This window comes from Stegastes partitus, unplaced genomic scaffold, assembly GCF_000690725.1.
Source record: "Stegastes partitus isolate 25-593 unplaced genomic scaffold, Stegastes_partitus-1.0.2 Scaffold178, whole genome shotgun sequence".
In the NCBI taxonomy this organism is placed as follows: domain Eukaryota; kingdom Metazoa; phylum Chordata; class Actinopteri; family Pomacentridae; genus Stegastes; species Stegastes partitus.
This window is the reverse complement of record NW_007577909.1, coordinates 161568-174402: the sequence shown is the minus strand read 5'-3', so window position 1 is coordinate 174402 and position 12835 is coordinate 161568. Positions and strand designations below refer to the sequence as shown.

The 12835-nt window shown below is 46.8% G+C and overlaps 1 protein-coding gene across 1 annotated transcript; it reads right to left on the bottom strand.

Moving 5' to 3' along the window:
- Positions 1–11135: 11135 nt before the first annotated feature.
- htr1b (5-hydroxytryptamine (serotonin) receptor 1B) lies at positions 11136–12260 on the bottom strand. The gene has a single exon (XM_008279994.1). The coding sequence runs from the start codon at positions 12258–12260 to the stop codon at positions 11136–11138; it is 1125 nt and encodes a 374-aa protein (XP_008278216.1).
- Between the last annotated feature and the right edge of the window lie 575 nt (positions 12261–12835).

Below are 12835 nucleotides of genomic sequence, written 5' to 3'. Positions count from 1 at the left end.
TCTTTCCTCTATCCCCTGATCATAAAGCCAAAAAGTAAAACAATTCAAACTGGTGGCTCGTTTCCAACCTGCCTGACTTGTTGCTCCTTTAACGACGTTACAGATCCTAATAATGACTTCACAGTTATCATGACTGTTTGACTTCAGCTTCAGAAATAAAACAAACATCTGTGAGAAGCTGCAGTTTTATGTGATAACTGCTTTAAAACATTCAGGAGGAAACAGAGTAAAAGGGTTTGACTGGAGAAAATAACGACTTGGAGCCGGTTCAATACATAATAATAAGAATAATAAACTCAGTGTCCAGTCGTCTAACTTTCTATCTGTCTTCATTTACGAGGTGCCGTAGAAAGCAGGATCTTAAATAATTAACAATCCCAGCTCTGCACAGCACTGTGATGATCGTACAGAGTTTAACTCAGATTGATTTTGTCTCACTCAGCACTAATGAAAATGTACCTTCAACTCACTCGTAGGCTTCGAAATCAAACTAGAGAAACTCAACACATTAGTCACATAAATCCTGTTCATGTCACAAAGCCATGTTTTGGTGTCACCATATATAAAAACCTGCCTCAGCTTCCTGCTATCTGTCAGCGGACCTTTCTTCAGCTCCTCCTGCTTTCATACCACCACCTCCATCACTCCTGGTTTGAACAGACTACGTCCTCACCAGCGTTTTCTTACTGTGTAATCTGCTTTAGTGTGTAAATGATTCCAGGACAGACTTTGCCTGCTGCCTTTATCTTGTGTTTCTGATTCTGCTCCTTTAGTTAAACGCTGAAGGACGAATCGTTTAGGATGATTTCAAACGCTGCCTTTATTCACACGCCAGGGAACCTGAAGAACCAGCGACCGAATCATCTGACGTGTGATGAAATTTCCGAGTGAGGTTGCTCTAAGACGAGCAGATGATCCATTAAATATGCCATGCGTAATGAGAACTTAAAAAGGCCCGTGGCTTTGTGAGGGGTTCTCTCTGCAGTCGACAAGTCCACAGATTAATCCCTCTCGTCTTTGTTCCCCGTAAGAGGTGCCGGTGTGGATGCCCGGGAGGCTTTCCTCCAGCTGTCCGAGCCGAACAGGAGTTAAAAGGCTGCGGAAGATAGAAGCGTGACTCCTGGTATCCAGTCAAACGGAGCCGGTTTATCACGTTCCCAGTGGGCAGGTTTCATTTTATCTGATAGGAGAGAGAATAAGACAGTGATGGAGAGGCAGACGACATAAAGAAATGGAGGACGGGGGAAATGGGAGAAGGAGAAAGGAAGGAAGGGAAGACGTGATTGGGAGGAGATGGAGGGAGAATTGTGTCAGGAACGTGGAGCTCCAGCTCTGCATGGCAGGGGAACAATGAGGGGAAACGGTGAGAAGCAGAGAAAGAGGTCAGGTCAATTGACAGCCCATCAGGGAAGCATTTCTGTCCCGGCATATTAATCCACACCTGCTTACAGCCCGTGGCGGCGCGAGAGAGAGACGGCACGGAAAGCATGACTAAATCCACTGCAGAATATAAACCTGTCAGAGCTGCATCCGCCGCAGGACAACACATACATCAGCGCAGTGTGGCGGCTCTCTGACAGGCTCGATTACGCCACAGCTCGGCATGAAAAGTCATTAAAAACACCCAACATATTTAGAGGCCGGCGGTGACGCGCTGCGATTTACACGAGGGTGCCACGGAGGTGATCCGCGCTCTTGTTCGGCTGCTCGTTTGCGTGCGTTTCTGTGTTTCCGCTGAGATTAAGTGGATCAGACGTCTTTAATCACATCAGCGGAGCGTCGCTGAGAGTGGAGGGATCTGGCTTTGTCTGGAGACGCTCCGCTTTCTCACCGCATTTGGGTTCTGAGCGGTGAAATGGCCAACGTGGCATTCTTCATTTAAATAGGAAAACATTTTTATTTAAAGGGGGGGTGACCTAAATGTTAACCTCTAGCTGAGCACTGCAGCATCCTCGTCTTCTACACAGAGACTCGTTTGTGGGGACTTTTTAAAATTAGCTTTGGACTGAACTGACCTTTCGATCTGAGTCTCTGGCTGGACCGGTCACGAATTCGATTAGGTACCACGAAAGGAACAATGCGTTAACCTCAGACTGTTCCAGGATGTACAACATTACTCTCATTGGATTTTAGGTCCGTTTTCAGTGGCCTACATGTTCCTCCTTCTTCACTCATGTCAAATCAACCACCTACTTACCCATAAAACGTGTCCAGAAGCTGCACCGGGGTTAGCCTGGGATGTTCCTGTGAAGTTGATGTCACTTCAGACCCCCTCTTGGACACCACCCCCAAAAATGGGTTCAAATATTACGTGTTTTTTTTAACGGTGTCTGGCCTCCCTAAACAGGACAGACCTGAGGACAGTTTGGCATCTCGTCAGGATGAACCTCTGGAAGGAGAGGACGTGGATACGAAGCTGCATGAGTTCTTTCTATCATACTGAATATAATCAGAGGTGCTGGTCACTCGTGTGTCTCGTGGGTTTCCTGGTTCTGCTGCAGTTGCCACAATATGAAGTCCACATTTAATGCTGCTGTGAGTCCGCTTCAATAAATGCAATATTTTCCATATCATCTCCCTCTGACAGATATCGTTCATGCTTCATTTAGTGATCTCCCAAGAGTCAGTTAGTGGCGTAGCTGGAGGACACGTAAAGGAATCAAACGCATTAGTCAGGAATGGGGGAAAAAATCATACCTCCAACTCCTATCTCTGATGGTTTGATTACATTTATTTATTATAATTCATGTTGGTATTGGCTGCAAGGTGGAGCGGTGGTTAGCACAGTTAGCTAGCAGATCCCCGGTTTGGGTGGAGTTTGCATGTTCTTCCTGTGCAGCGTGGGTTCTCTTCTCTTCCTCCCACAGTCCAGAAACATGCTGAGGTTAATTGGTGACCTCTAACATTGTGTAGGTCCCCTTTTTGACCACAAAAACATTTCTGTCCCATCACTGTCTGGACTCCACAAACCTCTGAAGGTGTTCTGTTGTATCAGCTGCAGATCCTTCATGTCCTGTGTGTTGCGAGGTGAGACCTCCGCAGGTGATCGATCGGATTGAAATCTGGGGAATTTGGAGGTCAAGTCAACGCCTTGAACTCTTTGTCATGTTCCTCAGTTCATCCCTGACTGATGCTTGCAGTGTGGCAGAGAGTGTTATCCTGAAGAAATGAACCGCTGCCACCGGGGAGTATCGTTACCATGAAGCGCTGCACGTGATCTGCATCGACGTTCAGGTCAGTGGTTTGTGACAAACTGATCCACATGTGACCGAGGACTCAAGGTTTCCCAGCAGAGTGATGTCCAGATCACTGAACCGCCATCATAGTGCCTCCAGCTTCCTCCCTAAACGATGCACATCAAGTCAGACATCCAGCAGATGTTCCAGAAAATAGGATTCATCAGACCAGACCACCTTCTTCTGCTGCTCTAGGATCCAGTTCTGACACTGACATGGCCGTCACAGGCCTTTTTGGTGGTGGATAGGAGGATCAGCTCTCACTGTCTGTGAAGGTTCTCAGTCATCCAGGTCATGGTTCTTCTCGTAGATTAATGGTAGCAGCTGGACCTGCTTGAGTTCCTTGAAGACGTTCCACCATCATCCAAGAGGCTTCATCAGGTCTAGATGCTTCTATCCTAAAGAGCCATTAATGGTTCCTTCAGGATATCTGGAACTCCCAACTAGTCAGTCAGAGCTGCTGAAGCCTCTTGGATGAGAGGTGGAACGTCTTCAAGGAACTCAAGCAGGTCCAGTTGCTCCCATTAATCTACCAGAATCAGCTCTAACTGGTCCGCAGCAGACTGTGGTGCATTGTGGGTTCTGATGCCTTTCCATCACAGCAAGCCTTCAGTAGCTCTTCTGTGGGATCAAATCACTCAGGTTAACCTTTGCTTCATCAGTGGGTCTCAGATGTCCGTGACTGTTGCTGCTCGTCCTTCATGCACCACTTCTGGAAGGAACCAATCATTACACACAGGGAACGCCCCACAAGATGGTCTGTTGGAGATCGCTCAGATCTTTACATTTGCCCTTTTTTCCTGCTTTAAAGCACCAACTTTGACAACTTGGGGCGCCTCAGTAGCTTAACTGGTTGGTAACCAGTAAACAGGAACTATGATCCCCAACGTAGCGGCCATGGATGAATCCAGACCGAGGCCATTTGCTGCAGATCCTTCCCCTCACTCGTCTCCCTACTTTCCTGTCTGCCTCTCCACTGTCTAATAAAGCCCAAAGGCCAAAATAATAATAATGGAGAAAAAAACCCTGTCTGTTCACTTACTGCCTGTTATATCCAACCCTTTGGCATCTCCCACTGGAACGAGATAATCGATGTTATTTACTTAACCTGTCTGAGGTTTCAGTGTTGTGGCTGTTCAGCTGATTTTAACTGGTTTGGGGGGAAATAACAGCGTTACTTAGAAACATAAATCATACTCAAATGATTGGGTAAATATTAAAGCACGGGGCTGCAGGTGTCTCGGTGGTTAGCACCGTCGCCTCACAGCTAGAAGGTCGCCGGTTGGCGTCCCGGTGAGGACACCCGGGATCTTCCTGCGTGGAGTCTCCATGTTCTCCCCGTGCAGCGTGGGTTCTCTCCGGGTTCTCCGGCTTCCTCCCACAGTCCAGAAACATGCTGAGGTTAATTGGTGATTCTAAATTGTCCGTAGGTGTGAATGTGAGTGTGCTTGGTTGTCTGTCTCTAAGTGTAGCCCTGTTATAGACTGGTTACCTGTGTAGATGATTCCAGTTCTCCTGATCACAACCGGACAAGCTGCAGCAGATGTGAGAGGCCTTGTGTGTGTCATCCTCCTGCAGCTTGACTGGTCGATCAAAACAAGCTGCAGATAAAAATGCTTATACAGTGGATGTTTTTTTTTAGCATGAAATGTTGAAAATATCTCTATTCCCATGCTAATAGGTGATGAATAAGGGCAGATTTTATGTCCAAGGACGGCAGGAAAGGATTTCTTGGAAAAGGTCAGCTTGCTATCTTCCCCTCCGGTGTGCTGAGGAGGAAACTATACGTCCCACTTCTCCTCCCATCCAGCGATCTGTGCAGCGGCTTCAAAGCAGAGTTGCTGCCTCACTTCTGCCCTTTCAAGAAAGCCAAGCAAGAAACTCAAAGGTTGGCGGTGGATGTTTCAGGTTAATACGAGCTTATTCGAGGTAAATGATTTTTAATTCGGTATTTAAATACCAAACCTGCGTTAAATTGTCTGACAGGAGCAAGAAGCTCGATTTGTTACAGGAGGAAGTTGTTTGCTGGAGTGACAAGTAGCTGGAGGGTTTGTAGACGACGGGAGGAAAAAAAAAAGAAGGTGAATCAGGTTGTGTCAAGCAAATTTCATGCTAATAGCTTCAGTGACATTTTGTGTTGTTATTGCTTGTGAAAATGGGAAATTACAAACATGCTAGTCAAGTTTCCATCTGGGTGCACCTCCTCGTGCTTAATACCAAAAGGTTAATAGACAATATGTAGATGATGCAGGAGGTGACGGGAGCTTCTCATTTATATTCTTCAAGGCTCTTCGTGAAACAGAAATCCATCTCTGTGTGATGTTTTTATTCAGACCCATTAGTGCAGCCAAATAATAATAATAATAACAACAGCATAACTCTACTGCAGATATAATTCTAACGTAGTGACAGAGACGGAGTTGGTTAAGAGGAAGTGACTTCTTATGATGAACTGCCGTTTTCTCTTCTGGTCTCTGCCTCCTAATGAGGACCGAACAAAGTTTAGTGTTCGTGACCTCCGAGTGTCTCAGGTTCAGCACAAATGTCAGCCAAGAACCAGACATTCAACGCCCACCGCTTCTTTATTAGACAGCAGTTTACTTTACCCTCTTACTTTTAACTTTCCCTGAAAGTCTCAGCAAGCGAAGGAAACATTAAACGATGTTGAAAGTAGCGGCACAGGTCACTGGAGGCAGCAAAGATCAACTAAAAAACTCCATCAGACCTTATTTCTGGATGTTTTTTTGTTGATTTAAAGAAACATTTTGGTATCCTTAAACATCCATCCATCATCTCTACACCTTAATCCTCACCAGGGTCATGGGGGCGGAGCCTATCCCAGCTGACTCAGGGTGAAGGCAGGTTCACCTGGACAGGTAACCAGTCTATCACAGGGCTACACTTAGAGACAGACAACCAAGCACACTCACATTCACACCTACGGACAATTTACAATCACCAATTAACCTCAGCATGTTTCTGGACTGTGGGAGGAAGCTGGAGAACCCGGAGAGAACCCACGCTGCACGGGGAGAACATGGAGACTCCACGCAGAAAGATCCCGGGTGTCCTCACCGGGACGCCAACCGGCGACCTTCTAGCTGTGAGGCCACAGTGCTAACCACTGACACACCTGCAGCACCGTCCTTAAACATGAACTGAAAAAAAAGATTATAAGCCACAACAGTAAGACCACTCATAGATGAGGTCCTGCAAACTCGGATCCTGGCAGTTATTTCTCTCAGCAGGAAAATGTGCTCCACTTCACCACAGAAACTGCTCAGGGGCAGCTCGAGGAACATGACCAACAGCCAAAGCCAGACCCTAATCAGTTGAGCATCTGTCATAACAAACTCGACTAATGGAGGCCCCAACCCACAACACCCGAAGGCTACACCGCCAGCATCCTGGTACCACAGGACACATCAGAGGTCTTGTGTTTATGGTCGGACTGGTCGCAGCTGTTGGTTTTAATGGTGAATAGTGTAAGTATCGTTCCAACCAGGCTCGGTGTTTCACTCTTTATGCTAAGCTAGGCTAATCGCCTCTCAGCTCCAGCTCCATGTGCGGATTCTAGTCTACAGCTCAAAAAGAAAGTAAATAAGAACAGCGTGCAGAATGTCACGTTGTTCAGTGAAGTACAAACAGAGCGTACGCTTATATAGACGCAAACAATTAAAATGTGCACGTTCCACTTCAGTAGAAAACGATTCTGCACGTTAAAATCCACCACCAGGGATCTCCAAACTCTCATCTTCTTGGACATTCTCTAAGTAACTCCCAGATTTGAATGGGCTTGAAGCATAATCTGATTTCTGAGGTTTTGCGTGACCCATCTGCACCCAAACATGGAACACGCTGCTGCTAATTGAGTGGCCATTACCGGCGATGCACACACCGCGTGGACGGATGGATCATATAGCAGCCAAATCCTCTGCAGTACGAACACCTCCTCCGCCGCTAACTGCCTAATTTGGTGATATATTGCTTGTCAGGCCAGAGCTGATGTTAAGTGTGATGGATTCAGCGAGCTCCGGTGGCAGCGGTCCCACAAGTGCAAACAACCGCCAGTCAGTCGCATGTTCTGCTTATTATTCTACTTCTGATTTGCTCAGTCAAACACAGAAAGTCTTCCGACTGCAGGAGCATCTCGCTGCAGGATTCAGCAGAGAAACACACGATTAGTCATGTAGGTGAGCTGGAGGAGAGACGCATGCAGAACCTTTAAAGTAACCCACTTTGTTGCGAGGCAGAGAAACCGCTCGTGGCCACGGATCTGATGTGAAGCATGGAGAGAACACGTATGACTAAAGGCTGTAACTGAACACACACACACACACACACACACACACACACATATGTAACACCTTCATCCACACATGAGCGGAAATGTGTTCATGGATATAAATAAGGCGGTAAATCACTTCACCTTTGACACCTTTTCTCCCATGTGAGCTGAACAGTTGACGAATGTGCAACGAAGATCTGCAGGAAAGTTTGCAGCCCTGTGTTTTATTGTGTTGGTTGTGTTGGTTGTGTTGGTTGTGTTGGTTGTGTTGGTTGTGCGGTTTGTGTGTCCGTGTCGTGGGATTCCCAGAAGAGTGAGAAGCTGCAATTAAGTGGGTCATATTAGAAATGTAATCTACATGTAAGCAGGTTAGTCAATAAACTAACTAAGAGCTGATGTAAATGAAGAAGACGTCACATCGTCAGTGTGTTAACGGGGTGACTGGAAACATCCGGAGCACCTCTGATTGTTATTCACCCTCGGTCTCCTTACCTTTCCTTGGCGCCTAATGGACGACTTGCTGACTCGTTTTCCTCCCTGTCAAGGTCAATTGCGATCACCTTGGTGGGGTAATTTATTATTAGCAGGTGGCCCGTTGCGCCTCCATTTTTCAGGCGATGAAAGCCGCGAACCTTCTTCAATCACAGAGGGTGAAACAATAAAGCTGCTTACTAACAACACATTTAGCCGAAGAATATTTTATGGCTTCATTATCCGTGTGTTCGGCCTCGCTAGCCGTCCTTCACTCCGCGGCGGACCCGTGACAGATCAGTAACGACGCTCATTCACCTAATAGAAAAACGTGGCTTGTATAATTAATTTATCTGTGTGCTCGATGCGATCGCTCCGCTGTCGACAACAGGATAATGTCTGCAGCTCTGCATCATTAGAGGCGCCGTCATCCTGTGAGTCAGGCCATGTTTGGATACAGAAAACGGTGAAGGCTGCTTGTTAAACATTAACGATCAACCTGTAATTCATCTGGTCCATTATGAACTTTCCTTTCTCTGGAAACAAAACAAAAGCTCTGCATCATGTTTACTCATCAAAGTCTGGACGCAAGTTTTATGGAAGCTCCGACGAATCGAGTCAGAATTCATGGAAACTAAAGACAACAAGAAACAAATCCAGTGATGTATGAAAGAAGTCCTCTTACCAAACTCCTGCTGCTTGTCTCTGCTTCGGGCTATGCCTCCTTGACACTACGCTGGATGTTACAGCACAACACACCCAAATACCCAAACCAGGCTGTATGCTGTCCTGTTGCATTGTGGGTAATGTAGTTGGCAAGACGGAGCAACAACACAGAGGATGTCTTTGGTCCTGCTGCATCAGTTTTTATAGTTTTTTTTGGAAGCTGTTCATCTTAAATCTGACAGGAGCATCTCTTTAATAGAGGAAAATAAAACTCAGGGCCTGCAAATAAATAGTTATGCACAGAATAAAGAACCTGAACGGGATGCGAGTATGGGCTGCAGTCCTTTCTTTAGAGCATCATGTGTTTTGAGTTAGTTTTAGTTTGTTCTTAGTTCTTTTGGACGTCTGCCCCGAGGAAGGCCTTGTGGGTTGAAACACTGAAATGTCAGCGTGCAGACAACCTCTGCTGTTCCTTTGTGTGCAGCGTTTTTGTCCTGCACCTGGACGTACACACTAAAAGAACAACATAGACTTTATGAATGAGGTCAACCAGAGCTGCAGACGAGTGACCGGTCTTCTTCAGACTCTCTGTTGATTCACTTTGTCTTGTGAGCAGGAGGTAACAAACAAACAAACAAACAGATTGTTAAACTTGTTGCTCTGCTTAATTGTGATGCTTTCTGTGTAGTTCGGCCCTGAAATCACTTCAGAGATGGACTTGTTGTTGCTCATTGACGTCCTTGTTTCCATTCTCATGAGAAAAGACAGACGACAGAAAACCGTGAAATGTAAACGTATACATGACATATCACCAGATGTGTTCATTCCCACAGTAGATTCCTAAAAAGGCCTCGTGAACGGCTGCCTTCTCAAGTGTAATCATCCCTCATGCGTGATGAACCGTATGAATATTCATACACGGACAGCCAAAGGTTGCATGTGTGTGTGTTTCCACATGCAGTGACGATACGAGTGGGTCTCTCCGAAGAGCGTCGCCCACTTTCTCCCTCATGACTTATTGAACCGCTGACAGCCGTCGACCACACACTGGCGTCTTCTCCTGCGTGTACGGAGGCAGCTGGACAGTGAAAGGGCAGGCAGGTGGTGGAGGGTTCACATGGTAATGAGCATCACAACACAACCTTATGCTGCCACGAGAGAGAGAAAAAAAACCAGCAGCAGCAGCAAGTGATGGGAAACGACAGCCAGACTTCTGCATCGATCTGTTTAATGCTCTCTGGTTGGATTTAATTATGAGCTCGGACCGTTTACTCCGAGGTCTCATCAGAATTCAAGGTGATATTTTACAACAGTGATGAAACTGCACGTATTATCTGTGCTTATTTCTACATTCCAATAAAAGCAGCAGCTCGTATAAAAACTTCAGAAGCGTTATTACTCATAAAACAATCGTGCCAGACAAATACTTCAAAGCCTTTTATTGCACAGCGTCTCTGAATGCAAACATATAAATTCCTACAACATACTTAATGCTGACGGATCACCTGCGTTGTCGTTGCTGCTCTGCGGGTCGACTCGGTCTCTGCAGCCATGAGGTGGTGACAACATAACATACTACAGATACAGACTTCATGTAGCAGCAAACAGACCTGCTCAGGCTCAGGGACACAAGGTGATGTTTGTTCAGCAAAATTGGACTTATCATGAGCGTCGGGCTCCGCTGGGTAAATATCAGCTGCAGCTTCTTTGTGTGGCTCTGATATTGTATGAATCTCTTCGTAGCGCCTGCACGGTGACTCCTTTTTTTCCCACCAGCTGCTCTAAACAAAGATAAACCATAAAGGGTAGCAGCAAGCCCTCCATGACCAGAATCAGAACACAGACCTGTGGGGATTTTCCAGAACACACAGACTTGTATATTTCCTCCATGACATTTATAAAAAATAAAACTACCTTATTTGCACAGATAATGTAAAAAGGATCATTTAAATGTGTTCATGACTTGTGAAATCAGATGTTTGTGATCTTTGCTCTTTACTGCTGATCCTGGATCAGTCTTAATGAATAAGGTGAGCTGCATCCACTCCATCTCAACTCCAACCGTCACTCAGTTCCATCTTTCTAAGAAGCAAATCTGACAATTTAAAGGAGATTACCCAGGCTTGAGTGAGTGTAAAGTTGAATTTCTCAACCATCCACCGTCAGAATTCAGTTTAAATCAAAAGATGGAATCTGTTTTCAAAATAAAGGCAGCGCTGAATTATTACTGCACTCAGTTTTGGGAATGACTTCAAATCAACGGATGCTATTTGGAACAATTTCATACCAAAATTTCTTTCTTTCTTTGAACAAACTTTCATTTTTACCTTCACACTGATCCATTTTATTTTATTTTTTTTTCATTTTTCATGCTCATGACTCTCAGATCGGTGCCGTTCCTTTTTACTCTACATTCTCAGAACTTTATATTAAAAAATAAACACATACATCTTATTGGAGGCTGGAGGAACAGTTCACGACCTGCAGCATCTGAAGCGCACAAGTTTCTGAAAAGCTTTCTTGAAGTCCTCGTTGGACATGGTGTAAATGATGGGGTTGATGAGGGAGTTCAGGTACCCCAGCCAGGTGAAGAAGTCAAACAGCTCGGGGTTGAAACATGTGTCACATGTGGCCACCACCAGCGTGTAAATGAAAAACGGCAGCCAGCAGACGATATACGCGCCGAGGATTATCCCCAGAGTCTTGGTCGCTTTCCTCTCTCTGGCTGCCGAAATGCGCTTCTTCTCCAGCAGCGCGTCCGACACCGTCACCTTCACCTGGTTCTCGCTGGTCGACGAGCCGGTGTCGCTGGACGGAGTGTCGTGTCTCCCGCACTGCATAGAGGTCGTGGACGCCACGGATCCGGGGGAGTTGGTGACCAGGTGCGCGGAGGTGAGTCTCTTCCCGACCTTCTTGGGGGACTGCTTCAGGATCCGTTTCCGCGCCTCCACGTATATCCGTCCGTAGAGGACAATGAGCAGCAAGGTGGGGATGTAGAAAGCCCCGAAAGTGGAGTAGATGGTGTAGAAAATGTGGTCCGTGTTGACGCTGCAGCTGGTCAGCTCCTCCGCCTTCACCTGCCTCCAGAAGAGCGGCGGCAGCGAGATGGAGATGGCGATGACCCAGGCCGTGGCCACCATCCCGGCCGCGCGCCCCGTCGTGCGCTTTTTGGAGTACTCCACCGCGTCCGTGATGGCCCAGTACCGATCCAAGGCGATTACGCACAGGTGGAGGATGGAGGCGGTGCAACACGTTATGTCCGAGGAGAGCCAGATGTCGCAGACGATCTGTCCGAGCGTCCAGGTGTGGATCACCGTGTACAGGACGCAGATGGGCATCACCAGGATGGACACCAGCAGGTCGGTGACGGCCAGAGACGCGATCAGAAAGTTGGCAGGAGTTTGCAGCTTCTTGGACTGGGAGATGGTTGCGATGACGAAGGCGTTGGACAAAGTGGTGGCGAGCGTGATGACCGAGAGAACCGCAGCCAGACCGACCTGGTAGGCGAGACTCTCCGCGCCGTCGTCCTCACCGGACGGGAAGCTGGCGTTGGAGGTGTTCACCGGCTGAGCTGTCTGGACCTGACCGGAGAGCTCCATAACTTTTAGTCACTTCTTCTCATATTTAATTTCATCCTCGGATGTATGTGGCGTTTAAAACTCCTCCTTTATCTGCGTTGAACGTCACTTTATCCACTTTATCAGACTGAAACACAAACTCCTTTATTCTTCATTTTCTTCTCTCACATCAGGTTTTGATGCCAGAAACAAAACTGGAGCAAATATCCGCTCATCGCAGCAACTTTTTTACGTTTCTTAGCCATAAAAGAAACTTCCTAACTGTGGACAGCACATAAGGCAGAAGAAAAGCGTTCCGAGTGGAGATGTTGAGCAGCGCGTCCTGGTGTCCCAACATCTGGGAGGATGCCACAGATAATCCGCATGTAGGGCAGAAGTTCTCCAGAGCTGCGCCTCCTCGGGCCCCTGGTGGTTGAATGGAGAGCCAAGCCCACGGCTCGGTTTTATACCGACTCTGACATCAAACAAGCACCACTGATCACAGCCTTGTTTTTTCTCCTCTCTCTCATGAAGACTAGGCTATCTGCTGGGTCATAGTGCCCAGTGTTTCTCATTTGTCACAAATTACGCTCCATAAATTGACTTTTTATATTCCA

Excerpts from the sequence above, each read along its gene's own strand:
- htr1b (XM_008279994.1), bottom strand. The coding sequence starts at position 12,260 with ATGGAGCTCTCCGGTCAGGTCCAGACAGCTCAGCCGGTGAACACCTCC.